Source organism: Phalacrocorax carbo, chromosome Z, assembly GCF_963921805.1.
Source record: "Phalacrocorax carbo chromosome Z, bPhaCar2.1, whole genome shotgun sequence".
Classification (NCBI taxonomy): domain Eukaryota; kingdom Metazoa; phylum Chordata; class Aves; order Suliformes; family Phalacrocoracidae; genus Phalacrocorax; species Phalacrocorax carbo.
The window spans coordinates 26270342-26295331 of record NC_087548.1 but is presented as its reverse complement, the minus strand read 5'-3'; the positions used below and the strand labels follow the sequence as shown (position 1 = coordinate 26295331).

Here is a 24990-nt window from a genome sequence, read left to right as displayed (position 1 = left end):
TTTCCAATTAGCATTAACATAATTGGAGAAATTAGCAGCCCTGATTTTTCTGAGGAAAAATTGCAAGGCTTATGAAAAAAATAAACTAAGTGCAATATCCTGGCATGCAGTACGCTGCATTGTAATGCCATACATAGCACATAAACTGTTTTGCAAAAGAACCCTTCCCCAAAAAACAAGGAAGAGATGGGAAAAACACCTGCTTATTCAACTGTTCTTTCAAAGATCTGTGAGATAAGCAGAAACAGTAAAATAAGAAATAAGCAAGAACATAGTAAAAAATGCCTTTCTGCTTCTAAGTAGAGGAGGGCACTCAATAAGCTGAGGAGCACAGAGCAGGCCCAGGACAGACACTGCTGGAGCTGAACCCCAAGCAGGCTGGTACCTTATACCTTATAGGCTTGTTATATTCCCTCCTTTTCCTTCAGGATTGCTGCTCCAGGGCTAGAAAAGTGCTGAGCTCTGCCAGAATTCGAGTAATTCTGCCCAGTTCTCCTCAGAGATATTAGCTGGCAACGAAAAACTTACCATTCCAGCTTCTGGAAGTGGTTTGACATGAAACCATACATAATATCACAGAGGAAAATGCATGACACTGAATATTCAAGTGTAGTGTGGATAGTGCAGGTGTGAGGACAAACAGCATGTTCTGCTGGCAGCTGCATCTTGTGACCTACTTATCAGGTTCCCAGCACAACCTTCAGGGTTATTGCTGTCATTAAACATCCAGGCTGCAGTAGTAGTACCTAGAAGCCATTATCAGAATTGGAACAAACTTGGGATAGCTCTCTACAAAGAAAGCTTCCCTTACTGGTCTTATGATTAACTAAGCGATCTCTTAGAATTGTTGCCAGCTGCCTTCCCACAAACTCTACCTCAACTTTCCCAAGGATATTGAAGCCATGATAATCTATTAACTTCTGCACTACAGACTTTTTTTTTTTAAAGGAACAGTGCAACTTTTAAGTGCGCAATTTCAGTTCTTCCTCTCGTCTCTTTCCACATAATAACATAGCGTTTTTCCCATGAAGTGACTCTGTGCATTCCAACACATAAAGCCTAGTACTCTCAAGGGTCAGAACCCAGCTGAAGAGCTGAGGTATTTATCACCTGGAGCATTATCCAGATTGTACAAGGGCACATGGCCATCCAGTAGGCTCATACTCTCCTGTTTACTTTCCTCTTCGAACCTGAATTTTCTGTTAGCTCAGCTCAGCTCAGCTTTCCGTGCAAGATTACTTTGCTCCACAACTTGTTCTCAAGTTCTTCCTAGCAAGTAGGGAAGGAAATACATATTCGGTTGATCCTGGAAACCTTTGTCACATAAGAGAACAACATGTGCCTATCTTTTAAGGGAAGGAGTGCTGAGGTCCACCTCAAAAGGCACTTGAAAATTTGGTTCTGGCCAGCCAATGGAGAGTCATAGTGAGATGATTTCAATGACCGCCGTCACATAAAACTTCACAGACAGAGTGAATTCCCACATGGAACCGTTTTTACCTGAAAGCAATGACATGTATTTTCTTCTAAATACTTTGGCACTAATCTATCAAGATTACTAACCTCAATTCCCTTTCCACATAACTATGGAGATGGTTAGCAACAGTGCTCCAGCATCACCTGCTCTTTGTAACTGAGATAGGACTGTTGGATGGATGTGCACTGTGAGATACTGGGGATGCTGGAACTCTCTTCAGAATACAGGTGGGACAGCTCAAAGGATCTCTGTTCCTTTTTTTTTGTAATGCAAAGTTGTTTCATATGCAAGGCTGTCATTGGTTTGTGATAATAACTCTGCTTGAGAAGCATATTTTAAAATGTTCTATTTTTATTCAATAATCGTAAGACAAAAATTCAGGACAGTATGTTGCTTTGCTCTGAAAGAATACTTTGTTTTGCTACCTTTTTGCTGTGGAGAAACTAATGGGGGAAAAAATGCCAACAAATACCCCTCGAACTATCCACAGGCAAGCAACCTAGATGAAAAGAATAAGCTCTTCAATACCGCAAGAATAAGATAGTGTGTATTACTGTGCTTGAGAAGTCAAGTTGTTTAGATCTGGAAGATTTACATAAAAGTACGGGCAGAAGCTGCTAACAGATAAAAGCCAAAACAGCTCCTTCATCTTTTGGGAATGATGGGAAACATAAGTACACAGAAAGTTAAAAATAATGAGTATATTGCAGTCACGCAGAAAAAAAATAAAATGCAAACAATGGTAACAGCAATCCAGCATCAGAAGGACTTTTTTCTTCTGGAAACTAATGAATTTCAAATCAAGCCTTTTTCTTCCTTTATAAAAAAAAAGGAAATAGAAGAAAAAGCTTAGGGCTCTAGCTGTAGCAACAGAAATACAGCAATGCTGAAAGGCAATCTTCTAAGAAAGTAAAACTGGGTTAATCCTTACAGCCATTCAACCATGGACCTGAGATAGATACAGAAACAACAACATTATTAGGAAATCCCTGAACTGGATCTATAAAGAGTTAATCCCACCATTGTCTTTAATTTCAGATGAAGACGAAAACTCTCAGTCTGTATGTAAGAACACTTTCTGACCCATATCATACACCTGTTGAGATTTCTCTGCATAGCAATGTCAGCACTGATTAGTCATTCCGGTGTATTTCACACTATCAAGATGCTATACAAAAAGGATGTCACGGGATATGAGTACATGTACTTAATGCATCAACTTAAAGACCTCTCTTCCATAAACCACTGTTTGTTCACATTCCATTGCTGAAGTAACTTTAATTTAGACCTTAGCAGTTAAAGTGGCGAATGAATTTCATCACCTTTACAAAGCAGTCAGGGTCTCAACTGGCTTGCTAACTGTAACTGGATAAAGACCTTCCTTTGTGTACTGTCTAGCACACTGTGTTGCAGAAATTCATATAGTGCAAAGTCTGTTTATAGGAAGTGGAAAAAAATTGAAAATAACAAAGATGGTGCTAATGAAAAGCTACCACAAAAAAATGGCTGGTTTTACTTCACTGTCTGCAAGCCAAAGATTAACTGAAGTCAGGGTAAAGAGAAGGAGGTATGGAACAGAATTTCAGTCTGCATTGAAAGTATTCATTTGCAAAGAGACTAAAAGCAAGAGGCAAAGCCTCTCTTTTAAAAAAAACCCTAGCATAATTCAAAGCACTTCAACTTGGAGAAATCCTTTTGCAACCTTCATGCAACCCTACAGTGTTAAAAGAGTTTCTTGGTGTCTAAAACAAAAAAAAAATCTGTCCCTCATGAAAATAAGCCGTGTGCTGTGAAGGAATGAGACTGAGCAGAAGAGGCTGAAATAACTGCAAATAATATTTTGTAAGTGGTCTTGGAAAGCCTAAACTGCAGAGGGGCTGTGTAAACTGAAAAAAAAAGACAACATGCATTTGGTTAAGAACTGACAACATGCTCCGTGTGATTTTTAACTCTGGTGGATCAAATGAAAGCTGCTCTTCCAGGCAAGAAGCTGGGGAGGCAGAAGCTCTTTTTATGTCCTCTACAAAGAAACCCTCTGCCTTGCTGCTTCCCTTCCTTGCATCTGCCACTGGGCAGCTGCCCTACAGTGGGCTACTACAGCACAGGGGAACATGCTGTACACATTCTGACTTCCCTGTAGAAAATTCACAGGGAGCAGGATCAATACTCAAGGTGACTGCCTCTGAAGTTAGGGGAGTACTGAGTGTATAAATGTGCATGCCAGGAAATACTAATCTGTTGAATACCTAAGTGCTTCAAGTGTACAGAGCTTCTACAGGTCACACACAAAAAAACCCAGAACAGTTTTTCTACCATCCTGCTCCTGCCAAGAAAGTCAGATAGTCTTCTAACTAATCCATCCATATCTGAAAATATAATGGCACAATCTATCCATACATCTATGTCTATTTCCACATAAGAACAAACAGAGCTTAAAGCTATAATAACTCAGTTGTTTCAGAATGTTGATTATAGGGTGCAATAAAGGAGTAAAAGTACATCCCTGACTTGTACAAGATGTGACTGAACATGTGAAAAGATCTTCCAGCTATGACTCACTAAGAAATGGGTGGAGATTTGCGAGGCTGAAAGGCTGCTGGCTGGAAGGATTAAGCCTTCTTCCACACACTGGCTAAGAAGGACTGGGAATTGGCTGCCCTTCCAAGTATATCCTGGTTGTTTTCCTGCTATCCTACTGGGGGGAGCGGGGGAAGGGAAGGAAAAGGAAGTCTTACACGTCTGTTTTTCTTATTGTGCTCCAGAGGAATCCCTTGGTCATCGTGCCAAGAGAAAGAACCAGAGTTACCTTTATTTGACCCTACCAGAACACAACAGCTCTTTCTCATTCCATTTTACCTTTCTAAAGGAATTTATTTACTTATTTAGATGTGGGCCATGCCAAGAAGGGAAAGGATGTCTCACTTAACTCCTAGATGGAGAATACTTCCAAAAAAACAGTTCCCTGTTGAGAACCAAAGGAAGAAGAATGCATTAATTTTAAACTGACCTGATTTTTCTAACAGGCTTATGACTCCCTGTTTTTAAACATAGTTCACATGAACCGCCTTCTACATCAGAACAAGCATCTTTCTACCAATTTCTCCTTCTGAGTTTACCCCTCCAAACTTGTCCATGAAGCTGGAAAAACTTGTATCCTAATTAGCTCAGCTGTGGCATCTTCACAGAACTTTACTGAGGCTATTACAAGATAAAGCTCCTCAAAATTACTAGATGCAGCAGACAGCTGGTGTAACTCACCTAAGCTCTATTACACTACCACCAGGTACCTAACTCTTGCAGGACTCTGAATTGCTAAATAGGAGCCTGTCACCTCCCAAAGGGTTCTTGTATCTCATGGTATATGTGCCACTAATAGCCCCTTTTAGAGAGGCCAGTATAAGCAGTCGTCTAAATCTAGGTCTTGTTTAAAGGGAAATGCTTTTTCTTTGGGTTTTTTCTTTTCGTTGTTTTGGTTGGTGGTGTTTGTTTTTTTTTTTTTTAATAGCATATTTCTTGACCTCTCAGGGGAGCCAGCCCTTTTGCTTCTCTTTTTCTTGTGTTTCACTACATCAGTCAGCTTTCCACCACCCAGCTTCCCACATTTCAAACCTTCCTCTCAAACTGAGGAGTCTTAGGATACAGAGCAAGGCAGCTGGTTATTCTAACGGCATTTAGCTAGGGAAAAATAATGCAAAGGACCAAGTGAACATTCTAATCTGTGCTGCCTGGGGTTGTGAAGGGACTCAACCTGAGCGAGAATGTATGAAGCCACAGGCATAGACTTCTCTAGACATATATACTCAACTTGTTTGGCTGCTGCTTCCAAAACCTTGCAGGATAGTTTAGTTCTAAACTACTGTGTATGAAGTCTGGGTTGGTTTTTATTTTGGTTTGGTTTTTTGCCCCAAATAGATACAAATTACATATCACCAAATTACATGCAGAAATTTAACATAAACTGGGAGAAAATACTTTAGTCTTGTGTCAGGCTAATCAAGACTAAGAACAAAGTGTCATAGCCTATTACAGCATCCACTTGTGCTGTAGTTTGACAGTACTTTGTAAAGCTTCAGAGTGAGCTGCTTTTTTTTTATTTTGAGTCAGGAAAATAAGCACAGATTAAAGACTTCTGACAGGCTGCAAACAGGTGACCAAATCATACTTAATATGACAGAAAACTATGTTTTCTAAAACATTAAATTCTTATTGAAATGAGAGAACTTATAGTTTTACTTCTGCATGGCTATCAACTTGAGCCCAATAGAACAAACTGGAACCACATTTAAGTCTACTTTTTCCTGCTGGCTTTATAGCTTCCCCATGCTTTCTGCACATTACATGTTCTCTCTGTTTCTCTCTCAGCATTTGGTCTTTTTCTCCTTCTGGCATTCTGTAATCCTGCCAGCCAAAGAGCTTTGCTTTTAATAAGCAGATCTGCCAACTTAAACACCAGTCTCCTGAGGCAATCAAATAATGAAACACACATGTATGTACTTGCACGTAATCTGTCAAATGCCTCTCTGGCTCACTATAAACAATTTTTGCAATTCAGGGTTTTCACAGGAGCATGCATTCATACACTCTTGGTTTTTGAAGATCAAATGCCATGATTCTTCAGAGCCCTGTGCCTTGTTTGTACATACAAAGCCAATGACCCTGCAATTTCCATATCAGTATCTAAAAGACACGAAACGAAAAACCTGAAGACACAAGGGTTGTACAGACAACTTCATATGGAGTAAGCATATCCTTCAATTTCTCCAACTTGGCACTGAGGTCTGGTGCAAGACAGCACAGATTCCTCCATGACAGAACACACTTCCCGTTCCTAGTGTGTCTGGAAAGTGAATGAATAACCATTCTAGGTGTTGAGTATTTTTCATACCTCCCCCATTACTCGTCTATCACCCACACTCATGCCTCCTTGATTTCCACTTTCTGAACTAGTATTTTCCAAAAGAGAGATCTAATGTATGATGCTAGCAACAGAGTAATCAAGGAAAAAACTTTGTTGCACTAGGATGAAGTTGCATTGCCACACCTCTTGCTCAAATAAGGCTGCAGTTTACACCAATGGCAGAATAAAGATGGTAGCAAAAGTTTCTTTCAAGTAAGCAAGTTACTGATAAAGGTAAAGCAAGGCAAAGTAAAGCAAAGCAAAAGGTACTTAAAACATGCATGTCCCTCAAATGTGTATTTCTATTGCAAGACATGGTTTACATGTAGAACAAAGTACTGAGAACTTAAAACTTTGACTTCTCAGAATCGGAAAACAAGTGAGACAACACTAAGTTATGTCACCACATCTGTTGAATCTGTGCACTCACATTCTAATAATTCTTTTGCTTTTGATGCATATATTTGGATTCCAGCTAGTGAAGCTGGATGATGCAGGCAGACGTATGCCAGGAGGATTTGTTCTGCAAGGCATTGTCTCGCACACCCAGTACTCAGTAACTGAAGACAGACATGGAGTGAGCAGATGGTACTTGCTCCTTACGACAAATAAAGCCTTACACTGTCAAACCGAATGCAGTTCTCATTTCTGGTTTTAGTTCTCAATGAACTTTTAAGTGTTAGAGTTAAGAGTTCTTTAAGTTAAGAGTTCCGTCCCCAGGTTCAGCTTTTTGAAGTGTTTTTCCACATGACCTCTCCTTAAACTATCTTAAAACAGTAGTTATTTTTTTAACTGTCATTTTGGTCTACCTCATTCCTCGCAAGAATCATGATACCACCTTTGCTCACAACAGTGTCCTGAAGATGACTTAGTATTTGTGATTATGAAGCTCTATGAAGCTGTTACCAGACACATCACTGGAAAGAGCAGAAGAAGCAATGAAGAAACCTGTTTCTAGAGAGGAGCCTGAAGGCTGTGAAGAAAAGGTGGCTTAAGACCACAAACTAAACAACCAGAATGAAGCAACTCTCATTCAGTGAAGACCTCAACAATGAACAAAGCAAGGATAAACAAGAAAAGGGGTCAGACAACTATGTAATTAAAAACTGTATCAGATGGCATACGCTACTAGAAGGTATAATTATACATACAAGCACAAGTTTTAGATGCATACCTGAAGTTTTGCAATCTTAACAATGTTCTCCTACTGGAGTAATTCACTGTATATATATCCACATGCACCAAGGTAATAAAACTCTGTATTTATCACAAATGTAATAATTTGTTATAATAACAGAACACACAATTAAAGCTGTCACCGTACGATTTCCTCAATCACAAGAAACCCTCATTACCGTCACACCAGTTACCCAAACAGGCAGCCTTAAGGAAAAAAGAACATCCTTGCTCAGGTATCTAGCAGCATGGAGTAAATTTTTCATATGCATTAGTGAAGACGACTGAATACAGTGCAAGAAAATAACTTGGGGAAAATAATCTCTATACTGTCATCACCAAATGCAATTAAATGTGTTTGTGTCCCCCAAATGAAGATATGTGTACTACTAAATTTGCAATTCTTACTATATAGTAGACATACAAATGGCTAAAAAGTTAACTCATCTATATTAATTGTGTACTAAAGGGAGGATTTTGGACTAATTAGGAGCATGCTTTAAATCTATCTAGAAGTTATGAGCTTGATACAGAAATTACTGAGTGAAATTCCATGCCCCACATTAGCCTAGGACCTCAGAAGAGATGATCGTAACAGTGTTTCCCTTCTGTCTCTTCAAAATCCATGAAAGGACAGTCAGAAACTGTTCTTTCCATCAGATTTTATCATGTAGTATTTCATGCACGTTCATATTACATGCAATCTGGTATACTGGAATCTCTTCAGAACAGAGCTAGCATTTGTGCTCCAAACCCTAAAGGCAATGGGAATTTTGCCTGAGAGAAGTGAGAGTAAGAACTATGGGATTTGTCCAAACGCTGCTAAATCTTGACTATAGGTCTGATCCTGTTCCTTCTGAAGTCAAAATGGGTTTTGCCACCCCAACCATGTATTATATTTTCAAGAACATGAGTACTAAAAATCTTATTTTTAGTTTGCATCCAAAGGGATTTTGAATAAAGCATTTCAATACTGTGTTTAGAAAAGAGCAGCTCACATTAACAAGCATAGGCATGTTCCATCTAAAGTACCAGACAATTTACCACAGTATTTGATTGAGTGGCTATTTAGATCAGGCAGATAATTAAAAGGAAAAAAAAACACAACCAAAAAAACCCAAACCCCAACCCTTCTCATCTTATTGGTGTGTTCTTACTGTGTCATAATAAAACCCTAGATATTTGTCTCAGAGGAAACATCTGGAGAAAAAGCATAACAGTTGGTAACTGTCTTCCCCTTTTTTGCTAAACTGTACATGCAACTCAAAGTCCTGCATCTTAAATCACTGGGGAAGGCACCCAAAGCCCACTATCCTTTTCAGTTTTAATATCAAAGATAAAAGATACTTTTAACTACCACTATGAGAGTAGTCCAAAGCAGTGATTAGTATTACACACAACAGACAAACACCAAATGTTCCTCTAGCAGACTGAATTCTCCCAAAAGCCAGAAGACAGCTCAAAAGAAGCGAGACTTCATGTTAATTACTCTGTAGTAAACATTGTTAAACCAGTGTTTTACTATAACACCCAAAAAGTATTCCTGATAATAATGGGATTGTGAAAATCTCTCATTTCAGGTAGGGGGCTGCAGCTTACACAAACTACCAGAAGGGTTTTGGAGTTGTCAGCACTAAGCTTGACCCAAGAGGAAGTTAGAAAAACATTAAAGCAGTGGGGAATGCACGCTAATCTTTCAACCAACGGCAATAAATTATAAATACAGCTGAGCAAAGAGAATTCAAACATTCATCCCTCTGTGCCCTTGAGGACCTCTCACTGAGTGAATAGAGGTCCTTTATTTCCAGATATTTGAGATGAAGTTTTTGCTACTTGCTGTTCTGAATATGCTTTCCTTACACTTTCTCTATTGACCAGGCCAAATTATGAGGAACACTAAAAAACCCATTTACTCTCAGAACTGGCTTGCACTGAAACAAAAGGCCTACCTAAATCTTTCTCTCCATAAGAAAATGGCTTACATAGGCTAACAACTAGCTATGCTATTCTGGCTTCAGAACAGTGGAGTAGGTTTGTACTGGCAAGAATATATTCTAAATTATACTCAAACATCTGTACAGATTCAACTCCAAAGTACCCAGAATAACTTCCTTCAAAATGTCAAGCGATGATATTTTCTGATGTTTCTCTCAAGGGACTGGCTTTATTGCAAACAGTGCAATAAATATCAAATGAAGAATGAAAGACTGTATTTACAGTAAGGGGCACAAAGTCTGGTCAGCCAAGAGCATCCTGTAGGAGCTCTCAAAGAACACTGACCCTTCGCAGATGACCCACGTATTAGCAGAGATGAGAAGACCATGGGAGCAGATCACACCTTGCTGCACCCCGCAGCCCTTTGCAGACCACAGCAGGGCAGATGCGCCCAAGTGCATGCCAGTCAACTAGGAAGAAAGAGGGAAATGATGGAGGGCTTTGCCATGGCCTCGGTCACTCCTCACCTGTGCCAAGCAGCTGTGCCTTGGTGAGGAGAGAATTCAAGACTAAGTTCATAAGCACAACAGACATTTTGTGCCTCCATCCAAGCACAACACTTGAAAAATTGCTAATTAGCAATAGAGGACTGGATTGTGTGGCCACAAGGTTGAACACCATGTGCAAGTAAGAAAAGGACTGCAAATCTTCACCCTTAACTGCTTATTTCTGGAATGTTCCTGGATAGGAATAGAATGAAACCAGACACAGATGTGCAGCCTTATCTACCACTGTGCATAATTAGTGGTTTCTTTCATTAATTCCCTAATTTAAGTGCCTTGATCTATCTCCAGCCAAAAACAGCTTAGAAAGAGGGCTTGGAAATTACAAGGTAACCTCACAAACTAAAAGCCTTCCTTTTGAGACAGACTGCTGGAGATGCCATAACATGCTTTGAAACATGGGTCTGCAGCATGTGGTGCCATTTAAAAGTTTCTTTGCCAATAAAAATCCTCCATGCTTATCTGCTCCCTACCAATCTTGTCCAAGTGGGTGAGGAGATCTAGGAAGAAATCAGTGACAGCACTAAAGGTTTCTCTCCTAACCCCAACAAATAATTCCACTGTTATATCTGTTAACAAGACACACCAAACTGGTGCAGCTATGCCTGCTGGGAGGTGCTTTCCCTCTTTGGACTACAGATGTCAGGTTGTGCTACTCTCCCTTCCTTGGTGAGCAGGAGGCTACAGCACAGATGTGCTTGGACATGCCACATCCAACAAACCTGATCTGACGGGAGAAAGAGCAAGGAGGAGATCCCTTGAATTATATCAACCGGATGTGTTTAAACAGAATAATGAAATTCAACAAATGCAAGTGTAAGGCCCTGCACCTGGGGAGGAACAATGCTGTGCACGAGTATAGGTTGGGGGTTGAGCTGCTGGAAAGCAGTTCTGCAGAGAAGGCCCTGGAAGTGGTGGTGGACAACAAGTTAAACATGAGCCAGCAGTGTGCCCTTGTGTCCAGGAAGGCCAAGGATATCCTGGGGTGCATTAAAAGGAGCCAGCAGGTCAAGGGAGGTTATCCTGCCCCTCTACTCCACCCTAGTATGGGTGGCCATACTGTGGCCAGTGGTCGCTCTGTGGCCCTGAGGCCACATCTGGCATACTGTGTCCAGTTCTGGGCTTCCCAGTTCAAGAAAGACAGGGACCTACTAGAGAGAGTCCAGCAGAGAGCTACCAAGATGATCAGGGGACTGGAGCATGTCTCTTACAAGGAAAGGTTGAGAGACCTGGGTTTGTTCAGCCTGGAGAAGACTGAGGGGGGATTTCATAAATACCTACAAATATCTAAAGCGTGGGTGTCAAGAGGATGGGGCCCAACTCTTTTCAGATGCACCCACCAGCAGGACAAGGGGCAATGGGCACAAGCTGGAACACAGGAAGTTCCACCTGAACATGAGAATAAAATTATTTCCTGTGAGGGTGACAGAGCAGTGGCACAGGCTGCCCAGGGAGGCTGTGGAGTCTCCTTCCCCGGAGATATTCAAACCCCACCTGGACACGGTCCTGTGCCCCCTGCTCTAGGTGTGCCTGCTCAAGGAAGGGGGTTGGACAACGTGATCTCCAGAGGTCCCTTCCAACCCCTGCCATTCTGTGATTCTGTAATACTTCAACTTTTGGCCAGCATATTTACATTTTTAAGTGCACTTGCTTTTTAAAAGGAAGCATCAAAACTTTAAAGGACAGAAGAGTTAATTTTGCCTGGTTTCCCATGTACGTAAACACAATTTAAAAAAAAAGTGAAGAAACCACAGAAGAAAATCAGCCTCATCTACGCCTTCCTTAGTTACTGAAAAATACAATAGCTGCTCAAGAGCTTCTGGAAGCTGAGTGGACCAGAAGTAGCGGCTCTTCCTGCAGCAGGTCTGCTTTCTGCAAAAGTATCTTCCCATCCCAGATACCACTGAGTAATCTGCCAGCACAAACGGAAACTGGTATGTTCAGACCTGCCAAGGGTAGATCTCACTTCTTGCCCTCGACTTCCACAATCTCTAGTGAAGAAACTTCTCAGGCAACCTGTGGGAAATGCTCTAACACAACAAATGATGGCAAGTGTATACAAACAGATCCAGTGGATTATACAAGCAAATTGTCTGACAGCTAACTGAACTGTTAAAGACCTTTTTCATCATTCATACCATAGTTTACATAGTAGTTTTGAAGTAGAAGACAGTCTTAAAGATATTTTTAAAGTGCATAAACCATATGCAATTACATCTTTTCCTAGCTCAGGGCAGTAGCATGTTTTTGAAACTCTGTCCTGAGGATTTTGATTATAAAGCCTTATTACCTGAAAAGCTGTAAGCTTAAATATTATTTTCAAATGCTTTTTGACATGCAAACTGTTTTAAAGTGGATCAATATGTGAAAATAAAGAATAGTGTTTGGGTGCTATTCTTGTGGACTACACCATTCGTAAAAGACCGAACAAAAAGCAGCCAAGTTAGTAAAAAAAGTTCCACCTGCTAATACTTCACCAAAAGACTTCAGCAATGTCCAAGGATCCAGACATTTTTATACCAAAGTACAAAAAATGCAATACATAAAAAAGGCAAAGAAAAGAATTTCTTTTATTAATGAAACCACAAAATAGGAGTGTATTTTAGTCACATATTTTGCTGGAAGAATGAACAGGAGTTAGCAAGTATTAACCACAGTTGTTACTCTTTTTTTAAAACCAAAAAATGCTCTTTAAATTCCTCTAAGTACCTAGATTCTCACCAAAGTATTCTAAGGACTTAAAATCCTTCTCCAGTTAAAATAAATATTTCTTTTAAATCCTGTAATTCTCCTTGTCATTCTTAGCTATGAAAATAAAGCAGCCCTTTGTATTCTAGCCTTCAGATTGATTTCATGGATGTTCATCATGGAAAGCAGCTTAGGAGCAAGACAGATGTGCGAGAGTGCACAGCCAGCTGCAGTTACAACACCTGTGTTCTTTCACATAAGAAAATCTGGATGTGTATATGGCATCACACAACTATTCAAGTGGGCAGTTATTTGCTCAGGGTGCAGAATGATCCATTCTTGGCAAATACTTAGCATCATGTGTTGCTGAAACTCACAAACTGATGTTGTCATATGCAAGCCTAAGTAAGAACTATTTGCTAACCAGTGTTGTTTTACAGATGTCCCTGGATCACAGCTATAGGAACAGATCAAGATAACTCCAAGGGAGAGGAGCAGGCTACTTCACCTTTGCCGTGTTTTAAATCTGCCCCAGGAGCATTCGTGTCAGCAGGAAGTATTAACAGACTGAATCAGTATTACCGAAGGCTAAAGAAAGGTAAGCAAAGTCACTCAGCATAATGCCACTGTTGTAACTATTAAAAGCCATATGAAAATCGGTGTGATACAAAACAGACAAGTATTTCTTACAGCATCAGAATAGGAGTATCTTATTCTTTCAGTTTCTTAAAGCAAAATGTGTAACAAAAGGCAGTACTTTTACTTTTTTTTTTTTTAGACTAGTTGATCCAGCTAGGGAGAAAAGATGCATTTCAGCCACATAAGCCTTTTCAGGTCTGAGGTCATCTTTGAGGATCAAAAGGGGGTTCTGTGTGCTCCAAGTAATATATTTTTCCCAGAAATATCAATTGGTCAGTTAAAATATTCTTCTCAAAAGCTCTTCACTTGTACTCTTGTTCTGTGACGATTAACACACAACACGGAAGAAGCACCTTCCTCCGTGTTGCTTCCTTCCTCCTCTACCAGCAGGTGGGGCCATGCATCAACCATGAACTTGCCGAGGACCACTGTTCATGTGCAATTTGTACTAGTACTTGCAAGCATATCCCTGTGCTTTTTGTGGTACTTAAAGGCTTTTTCAGTTACAATCATCAGATTTTATCACTGTGAAAAAAATGCTCTGCCTTACTTTAATACAGCTTGCAGAATCTTTGTTCTCACAAGCAGGTGGCAAAAACTTTGTTTTCTGATGCATGCACTCATCTGGCAGCTAGAAATTTGTCTTGTACACCAAGAAACGTGACCACAAATAGCTGGTGAGGCTCTCTGGCAGGGACCCACCTCATTTCTCAGTGCAAGTCAAAGGCAACCAACTTGTGAAGTTCATAACTGCAGGGCAGTTCTGAGAACTGCAGCAGGACAAAGGCTTAAGCTCCAACTGGGTTTTTTAGAATGAATCTGAGGGCTCTGGCTTGAATGGCAAATACATTTACCAAATGAAGTAGTGACTCATCACTTCACCCCATAATTTCCTTTTTCCGTTTGCCTAAATCAGGATAGATTATGACTATTGTCTTCCCAGAGGCACCAGGCTCGCTGCATTCCACTCACTCCTCTACTGGAGTAGAGCAATTGCTCTACTGGCTTTACAGCAAAATTAAAGAAAAAAATCCTACAGCATATTCAGTTCAAGCATGCACAGTTTTATGCTCTGTGTCAGTTTGGATCTTTGTCAGACATTGCATAACCTGGTCTCTGAAAGGAAAGAGTTTCCAAATGTTCTATGTCATTATCTTTGTCTAATTTGCTGATTTGTGTCTGTTCTAAGACAACATTGTAAAGAAAGGTTTGGGTTGTTTTTAAATATATTTATGTTATAGTTTCATCACAAGAAGGAAGCGCTTCAGATTATTTTTAGGCTCCAAATCAGCTGAAATGGTAGAAAGTGTCAACATTAACACAACCCTTTTAAGTTATATAGGAAGTCACAGGAAGCTCCAAAACAGACATATTCATATAAAGATCTGGTCTGCCCTTCTGTAGTCTGACCGTCATTTCAAAGTGAGAATTTAGAATTCCAAGTCAAATCTGAAAGTATTTCTGTCAATCAAAGCTTCATGCCTCAAAGTCTGCTTAAGATCAGCCTTCACAAACTAGGTAGAGAAAAAATACCCTATGAGCCAACTCTAAATGTATGCAGCTGTATCAGATGAGCTGAATCCAAATTCACAAAACTCAGCTGGATTCAGTACAGCTTATGCACTTCTCATTTTCAAAGAATTGGGCAAGACAGGGCTAAGTGAGAGGAACTAGCCCTATGTAGCTCCAATTTAAAAAAGAAAGCATTTAAAGAAAAAATATCATCAGATCTTTACTGCTTCACATAAATTTCAGATGCCTAGTGCAGTGCATAAAGATGACCCTAGGCTGGGGTCTGCACTGTTGCAAGTGCCTTGATTCCTTCTGCAGCATCCAGTCACCCTTGCCTGGTGGGAGAAGAAACCTAGGAAAAAGGCAGCTTTGGCCAGTAAGAGCCTTGCACCAGCAACAGGAATTAAATTTGCCTTGCCATAGCTCTGTCCTGCACCACGCCTGAAACTGAAAGGTGCTAGAGACTTCCTGGGGCTCTTGTAGCCGCTTTATTTTCATATCTTTTCAGTTGCAATTAAAAAAAAAGCCCCACAAACTCAGACTAAACCTACTTCTTTACTGACAAAGGTAAGGTGAAGACAGGCAAAATGCAACAGTCCTAAAATTTCAGTCAAGGAGCTCCAGTTCTGGTCTTGACCAATGGTTCTAGAAATATAAATAGGTCATGGATAAGATAAAAATCTGAGTAAAGATTTGACCTAAGTATTGTAATAAATAAATGAATGTTTTAATAGATTTTGAGACCACCAGCAGTTTTATTTGTTTTCAGATTGGCTTTTAACATCTAAGGAGCTCCCTAATTCTAAGTAACACTGTGATTGCATAAGACACTGGCCTGATGAGCAACTCTGCCCATGTTACTAGCCTCACTGCCTGCAAAGTCTGTTCAGATATCTGTGATTATTCCCTATGAGTACCACAGCATTGTGAATACTGGCAGCATTGTGCCTAAATATTGCAAATTTGATCTAATACAAAACCATCTTGACACTGATGAGCAAGTGATCAAGCTTAACAAGGCCAGGGGGAAAAACTTTCAGAATAAGTAAGTATTGAAGAGTATTGAAAGGATTAGAAAGTATTTTCTTAAAAAAAATCTACATGCACAGTAAAAGTAAAAGCACTCATATGATTATATATATTCTTTAAAATCTCCAATTAAGTTTCTGATATTCAACATACACACAACAGAGGTATATACAGTATTGACTCTTCACAGAATGAAAAAAGTATATGGATCACAAATAACTGAGGTACATTAAAGAAGTCTTCTTCCAGTTCCCCATGAATTTGTCATTTTGATCTACAGCAGTTTCAAATCATCGTGTACTGAAAACGTAAACTTGACTGTATCTAGTCAAGCAAGTTTCATACTTTTAATTCATTCATTAACTTATTTGAAATACTCTCTAGGGGTGTAGAGAGAAGTATCATCCTGGGAAGAATCTTCTGGCCCACTGCCTATTACGTTGGCTGCTGGACAATACTAGCTGTGATATTCCCTGCACCAAATCTTATATACAAAAATAGTGAAGCCACCTGAAAGTCAAACATACATTGCCACATTATTCTTTATCTGAACTGTATTTCTTCCTGCACTTCTTGTGTCACCACAGGTATCATTGTTGTATCATTCTGCTCACTTAAAAATTTCACCTTCATTTTGTTTTTTATAATATCTTTCAGTGCAACAGTACCCAAATTTGTTTAAGATTTAAAGCACTCTCTGCCTTAGCTCTTTACAGTAGAAAGATCTTTAAGGAGAGAATTTATTATTGCTTTTCCCAATTTCTTTTAAGTAAACATACATTATTCTAAAAGTAATTAAAACTAACTCTTGAGCTATTTGGAGTTCAAATTTCAGTGTTTCCTCTATTTCGGTTGAGGAGGGTCTAATCCCTGATCCTAGCGCATTACTGAAGGTGCCTCGCCTTTTACATGAAGATTAAAATCTTTAGTTCAAAAGCAGTTATGTGAATTTAGCTTATTGTTTTATTTGAATCAGAAAAAATACAAGCCTGGAGTGCAAGCTGTCTCTTAAATCTTTTGGAGCATGGCAGGATCATGTGTGCAGACTTTGAGATTAAGATTCCCAGTTAAATTAGCACATTTTCTTGCTTCAGATCCCCATAGTCCCAAGGTATTAAAAATAAACACATTGTACATAAATAGTACTCTGTCTAGAGGCAATAAACTTCAGTTTAGGAGAGATCTAGTCACTAAGGCTTGGAGCACTGTCTCATCCCAAGGAAGCAGAAAACCCTGCATTTAAGTAGAGCCCCATAATCTGCAGCAAAATTTCCCAAACTCCCAGCAGCCAAAACTCCAGTAAATGACTGTTACAAATGCAGTCCAGAGGCACACTCAGAAACTGCAAGACTAATACCAGGACTTCTCAGCACAGTGCTGTGGCCAGCTTACAGCATGGAGCTGTGAACAGGAGCATCAAGCAAGCATGAATACAGAGACCTTTGTAACTTTACAAAGCACTCAGTTTAAAGCAGTACGTGCATCAAAGCCTGGGATGCCGGTTACTTCACCACTGAATGCACATACAAAGAATGAGATTTTCTTTCCACTCTCTGCCTCTCAAAATGACCTGTCAGCATTGAGGTGTCTATCCAAAGAGCCATGTTTATTCTGCAGTTACATATGATGGACACAACCATCTCCACAGGTGGGTTAACAAAAAAGTCAACATTACCTGATCAGCATATATTAATATCCAATACAAGGAATTATCAAAGAAGTGTGTGTTTCCTTTCAAAAGCGAATATCCCATTTTCAGAATTAATCTAATAAGAAACCATGACACTCTAATGACTAGAGGCTGAGTGTTCGAGGACTTAAGAAATAGGGACTTTATAACCTAAAATGTCACTGCACCCCCATTTGCCCCCACCCTCATTCTAGCAACGATGTACCCTAGGCATTATACACTTGCAAGCAATTCTTGAGTGCTTAAGGACACTGCTATACAAAACAGTTCAGATTTACTCTTTATTAAGCCCTCAACAACCTAGAAATGCTTCTGCCAGGTTTCCACATACAGTTCTCTATATTTCCGTTCTTATCTTGGTTGATTGTGAGCACAGCTGAATATAAACTCTTAACAGGCACAGTGGGATGGAAGCTGATAAACTGATACCACAACTTTGCAAGTGACACTGCAAACATTTCTATGGAGGCAGAGGGTGATCATACTATTCAGGACTATGGTGTCACTGTCAGAATCAGGATCACATACTACAGCTTCTATTTCCTACAACTAGAAACACTGGGTATTTACGAAGTATTAGGTGTTGAAGCAATACAAGCCACTCTAGACTAATTGAGATGCGAAAGACCAACATAAAATCTACCCTAAGCTGGACTTGGCTTGTTGATATGTAAAACCCAAAGGTCTGAATGTCAGTAGGTAAAGGAGACAAATCACTTGGAAGGAGGGTGGCTTTGTTTTTTTTACCCTAAAGTTTATGTTAATAGAAGAAAGTTTTTTAATTTAAGAGTTCTGATCAAATTGAGTTCTGCACAGCACACTGTTTCAAATATAGGCTAGAAAGTAACTTATATAAACAAAGGAAGATACTTACTTTGTTTATATAAGTGCTATTTTTATTACTGCATGCCCTATCCCCCAAAAACATTAAATCTGAATTTATCATCATTCTATTGATAATTTTTAAATACCTGCTTTTACCTTTAATGCCACAGGTAAACCTCCATGACAAAATACGTGTTTTTTGCTGTTAGCAAGAGATTTACAGTAGGGGCATACTGTTTATTCGGAATCCATACTGTCAGATTCATGAAGAAGCTCCTCAATACTGAGTTTGATGAACCAGAGGGAAACAGTTCCACTGGCTTCTTCAAAACCTAAAATAAATGCTACCCTCCTCATTCTTCATTTAAGTCTTTACAGTTGTGAATTATAAACATACTTTCCACCTGTGAGATGTACCTCACAGTACATCACTGGTCTCTGTGGTGCCCAAGACAAAGCACACGGAACTACAAAGTATGTGAGCTAAATATTATGAAGTAGAAACAATTCTTAATTGACTGAAATGAGCCATACACTAAAGAAGCTGACCAGCAGGGGTTACACACATAAATGTAGTCAGACAACTCTATGAAACAAAAATACCTGAAGAACATGGTACATACACACACACGCCTTCTGAGAACAGTACTGACCTTGTTGCTCACTCTCTGCTTCAACTTTTGCAGGACTTGGTGCTACGGGAAGGGGTCGAGGAGGACGAGGCTTTGGAGTTGGGGGAGATATTTTTTTTCTTCCAATGTATTCGACATAAGTTCCTGGGAAATCCCCCCTCTCCCCTGTGGTTTCATTAAAGCCATTTAACCAACCAATTTCTTCAGGCTTTGCTTCTTCCCCTTCACTGAATCCAAGTGCTAGTAAGGTACCTTTATTCACAGTTAATATATCCCCTATGTGCAAGTCAATATCTTCTTCTCGCTCTTTTTTGTAGCCATATAAAGCTCTGTATTGATATCCCTCGGCACTCATCTTGGCAAACAATTTAACATTCAAAAGTGTTATTAAAAAGTATCAAAATGCAATTGTCCAGTTATATTTTTATGTACAGAAAGATTCAGGATGTATTAAATGGGATAATAAAAATGTCAATTGCAATGTCTAAGTAATAAAATCCACCAGAGAATCAAAAAGCACCAGGAACTGTCATTTCACTGCTGATGTTTTTACTGATGTATTTATTCTGAGTCAATGACTGTTGCAGAAGTATGTGTTCCACTTCTTCTATGTCTAGCAATATTCTTTCAATTAGTTCCTTCCCTGGGCTTGCTGGCACTTCTGGGCCTCCATACTCAAGTTCAGCTGACTCTTGCAGCCGGTCACACCTTCTTCAGATGTACTTGCCACAGATCACCCACGTACCTTAAATACTCTGCCACCAAACTCTGCACACGTGCTCTTCCTGGAAAGAGAAGAGAAAACTGGTGAAATCATTTCAAATTCTCTTGACAATTGAGAACTTGGGGTTCTACTTACAACTTAAGCTTTCCACAACCCTGGCAGAGGTTGTGTCCCAAAACAAGCGCCCTAAATAACAATAAAGCAATCTCATTAAGAAATCTGCTACCTAATGCTTGCGTTTTATATAATGGACATATGTCTAATTGCTTGAACCAGGTTTGCACCCCTGCAGTATGAGGTATGCTTCCTCCTCTGTGGCTTATGGCTACTGAAATCTCAGGGAGAGAGGGCTAAGCCCTGGAGCTACCTGGGCAGTGCAATATCTAACCTGTCAGCCAGATTTTACATGTTATCTCCCTGAAGCCCTTCCCCACAAGAGGTCTGCCAGGACAGAGGAGGAGCTCACTTTAATTAGCACTAACACTCACCACTGGGGTATTCAATCTCCTGCTTTTTATGCAGAGGGTGAGGATGGGCAACAATCCCCAGCCAAAAGCCTATATTCCAGAAACCTATTGGAGGGAGGGGTCTTTTCATAATCGGCACAAGAACCAAAAAGTCCAAAACGCTTTTACTTGATGAATACCACATTCCTTGTTTTTTTTCTTGTGTGTTTTTTTTTTTTTTTAAGAGGGGCTTCCCCACTCCCCCATCTTCCAGATGTTTTTTTCACATGTTTATGGTATAATACTAGAAAAACAATCAGCAACTGAAACAGGCACACCCAGACCACCTAAGCAGCACTAGCAGGAGGAAAGTATCAGGGTGTATGCTTAAATTACACTAAAGGCAAGAGAATACAGGCCTGAACATTTGACTCAAGGCTGCCCAACCATAAAGTAAAAAGGAAAAAATATGACTAAAAAATAAATTTGGAAAACGGCAGCTTAAAGACATATAGAACAGTGAAAGTCTTCTGAATATTATTTCAACTGTTACTCATTTTCATCTACTTAAAAAGACAAGCCCAATCATAATTTGAAATGTTATACTGGGAACCAGAAAGTGCTAAGTACTCAAAGTTGCATTGAAACTCCTAAACTGCAGCTGAATAAAAGAACAGAGGGGACTATGTAATACCAGGAGGTAAAATATTGAATGTGTACTATGTACTTAGTGTACAGAAATATGATTTTTTTGAGAAACGCTCCCTTTTACATTGGAAAGGGACACCAGTAGACAGGGCTGAAACAGGGAACCTCTGACAGCCCTTTTCCACACCATTTTCTCTAATGTGTCAGTCATCAAGTCCCTGGAACATAACTAACTGACAAGATAAAAAGTGTTTTTAAGAATGTGTGTGGGATTCCGTTGCCAGTGAATGACCCTGATCCCTAATCTGTACGCAGCTCCTCTGCAGTCCATCAGGTCTAAATATAATTCCCTGCAGTTTATTGCGCAACATCTCTTGTAACAGAACACAGAAGAAAATCCTGTAAGTTCTCAAAGAACTTCCTTATCATCCCTTGCAACCAGTTTTTGCTGTAGAAAGTATTATCTGAGCCTGAATTAGACTTCTCATTTCAAAAAGCCTACACACAAGTATTTATTTTAATAATTGCAAATCTATCTACGTTGATTAAACATCCAGCTTCCACGAAATTTTAATGACCAATTTCTGCAGCCGCTTCTGAAAAACAAAACTCTGCAGCTTAGCTCACACTACCAAACATCACAGACTTTTCAATTCATGTGAAGAAAGTGTCACTGATATTTTGCCACTTCTATCAGAAGAAACTGTACAGATAAGAACTAAAGGGAAAAAAGGTAAATAGAAATCTAAAGTACAAGTATCAATAAATTGTACACAAGCCTTTTCAAAGCATGGGTTCCTCCCATTTCATAGAGCAAGGGAACAAAATGCACTTATGCACCTTAGATCTAAGTGTGAACCTAATATAAACGCTTCCAATCAAAATCAACTATGCACAGCAAAATCTGCTAGAAAATTACCACTTCAACTACATTAAATATTCCAAAATATTTGCTTTTTAAGAAAGGTTCAACAAGTGCTCTGCTACAACTACTCATTTCACTCCTACTGCCTATGGGCATTTTGGCAGTCAACGAAGTCAGTCTTCTAAACGCTGCATAATTTAACTGACTTGACCTAATCCTCTGATCTTTTATTATCAAATGTATCATAGTAACTTTACGGCCAGATATTTAAAATGAGTACTGCTGTCTCCTATGCTTGCTCTGACAATACAGAAGTGGAACTGTTGTAATACCATAAAAACTGCTTATGACAGTTTTTAAGCAAATTTAAAAACTGAAAACCTGAATCAAATAGGAAAAAAGTCCTATTTACTTGCATGTTAGAACAACTCAGTGCAGTTAGAGTAGCCAAGTTTCCCTAAATCCTGTTTCCCTGGGGCTCAGAGCTGCAGTACCAGTTCACACTCACTCCTCAGCACTGCCCTCAGCACAGGGCCTCGCTGAATTTTTTGGATCTATGCCTTTTTCTATCCTCACTGTCTTTCAGGTTTGGGGATGGAGGAAGGCTCAGACTGCAAGAACCTTGCAGACAGCCCTAACGCAGGGACAGAGACTGGTTCTTCACACCAGCCCGGTAACACTGCAGCATATCCAAAGAGCCCTCTTTGATAGTTCTTTACTTACTGCTCTATTAAGATCTTGTATAAGCAAATTATCTTTATTCCACGTGAAGTTACCTGGTCCCTACACTCAGACATTTTTACTCAAACTGACTTAAACTGATCAGTCTTAAAATAAATAACTCAGAGACCATCTTAAGTACAGGGGAAAAAAACCCAACCAAACACTTTAGGCACAAAACATTGTTATATTTGAGATGATGTATCACTGGATTTTCATTTGGCCAGTGGAATGAAAAAGGAGGAAGAAGTATTGTAAGAGAATCAAATGCTCATTTGTTTATTTATTGTATAAGAGCTTGATTCTAATTAAAGATTCCTGAGTTCTGGCAGAATTCTGATTTCTCAGCAGAATGGTTTATGTTGGGCATTTCAACAGTTATAGAATTTACAATTCAACAGAAAGATGCAAGAGATTCTTGTAAATTTAAATGGAAAAGGGGACATGAAAGCTTCTCTTCCCCCCCAGTTAAAAGTGGTGTCTGGCTCCCACTCCACTGGTACCTAGGCATCTTCTCCCATACTGGCTAGCATTCCTTTGGTGAATGCTACCATTGGTGAATTACTACCAGCCCAACCAGAGCTGTGCGCGTGTGCTACAACTACAGCACCCCTATAAAAGACAAGCAAAGATTACCTTCACCTTTATATTAATACATTTAAGAACCATATCTCCTTGTACTGCCATCACTCTCACATTCCAGAAATCCCTTGGGAAACAGTGCCCAACACAAACCTCCCTTCCACTGCAATGATGAGCTTCATCAACAGAAGAGCAGACTAACATACTTAGGGAGGCAAAGAAATACCGAGAATTGAAGGGAATTTGCTTGAAGGCTGACTCTTCTCCCCACTAGGTGTCTACACACCTGTAACTCAAACTGCAGTTATCTCTGAAGTACAATGCTGTCGCTCTCCAAGTACCGCAAGAGAACACTATTTTCTGCAAGAAAGTGAGTTCCATGATACATCACGAAGAAGGAGATGCATACTTATAATAGCTTTTTACTACTTCCAGTCCTTGAAAGAGTGACTTTAAGCCCGTGGAGATCCTACTGCCAAACAAGTTCAAATACGTCCACACGGAAGAAGTACGTTAACTTCACTGTGGCGCTGCAAAGCACATCCCGTTCAGAAACATCTGAAAGACTTTACACAGGCTGCAAAGCTACAGAAGAGGGGAGCAATAAGAACACTTCAGAAAAATCATTAAAAAAATAATAATTAAAAAGAAAGAGGAAGGCAGTGCAAACTAATATTCCACCCTGCCAAGAGGCCGGCAAGTTGACCGCTCCGGGATTGCTGCACCGACACGCAGCCGGGCGGCGGTCCCCGCCGCGGAGCAGCCGCTCTCCGGGGGCTGCGGCTCCGTCCCCGCGCCCCAAACCCCATTCGGGGTCGCAGCCCCTCCGGCCCCGGGGCAGGGCTGCGCGGAGAGGGCGCAGCCCGGCCCGGGGGCGCTCGGAGAGCCGCCGGGACCGCCCTCGGCGGAGACGCAGGGACAGGCCGGCTGGACACCGTACTGCCCGCTCCCCGCGGCGACGGCCGCCTCAGGGCTTCCAAGGGACATCCCTTCCGCCGTCCCGGGGGCGCCGGGCGGGCGGCGGCAAACTCACTTTGCCTCAGCAGCGGGCCGCAGCTCCCGGGCAGCCCCGCGGCCGCCGGGCCTCGCCCCCGGCACGGCGCGCCGCCCGCCCGGCCCGACAAGGAAGCGCCGAGCCTGGCCGCCCCGACCGCGGTGGGGAGAAGCTCCGCCGCCCTCGGGGCTCGGCGCCGGCCGCAGCGGGCGGCCCGCCCGGGCCTGCCGCGCCGGAGGGCTCGGCGGCGCCACAGCCGGCTCCGGACGGCGGGGGGAAAGGTTGCACAGGGCGCCGGCGCTACCCGCTCGGACCGTCACCCCGCAGAGGCGGCCGGCGTGCCCACGTCCCGGGCGGCCGCACAGTCCCGCACCGCGCTGCCTCGCTCCCCTGCCCCGGCGGCCGCCCGCGGGGCAGCGCCGGGTGAGGCGGCGGCGGCAACTCACTTTACCTCGGCAGCGCCGCCGCCACCGTCGTCGTCTTCTTCTTCTTCCTCCCGCCGCTGCCTTTTCCTCCCACCACCGCCGCGTCCGTCCAGCCCGGCCCCGCTTCCCCCGGCCGCGCTCACCACCCCAGTGCCTCGGCGGCGCCGTACCCGCCGCCGGCGCTGCCTCCGCCCCGCCCCTGCCCGCCCCCCGGGCGCGCCCGCCAACCCGCGCCGCCGCCGCGCCCGCCCCGCCCCTCCCGCTGACTGACGGCGGCCGAGGGGCGGTGCCCGTCGCGGCCCGGGCTCCCCGCAGGCCGCCCCGCTGCCCCGCCTCGGGGCGCGCGCGGATCCCTCACGCGGCGGAGGGGGCCTGGTGGTGGCCGCCCCCGGGCGCGGCGCCCGGCAGTGTCGGCGAGGCCCGGGCGCCACCTCGGCCGCGGAAGGGCGGGCTGGGCCGGCTAGAGGCGGTGGGGGGAACGCGTGCTTCTGCCTAGTTCCTCTTTGGGGATTTTTCTCCTCTT

General features: G+C 41.7%; 1 protein-coding gene across 2 annotated transcripts in view; it reads right to left on the bottom strand.

Moving 5' to 3' along the window:
* PIK3R1 (phosphoinositide-3-kinase regulatory subunit 1) overlaps positions 1–24614 on the bottom strand; it is a 61672-nt gene extending 37058 nt beyond the window's left edge. The window contains exons 1-2 of one of the 2 annotated variants that reach the window (XM_064439462.1): positions 24494–24614; positions 19085–19848 (exon numbers count right to left, since the gene is read on the bottom strand). In XM_064439462.1, the coding sequence (XP_064295532.1) occupies positions 19085–19418 (334 nt within the window). In that variant the 5' untranslated portion in view covers positions 19419–19848; positions 24494–24614. Of the gene's footprint in view, positions 1–19084; positions 19849–23334; positions 23385–24493 lie in introns of those variants that run through there. The other variant, XM_064439463.1, reaches the window with a different exon arrangement.
* Between the last annotated feature and the right edge of the window lie 376 nt (positions 24615–24990).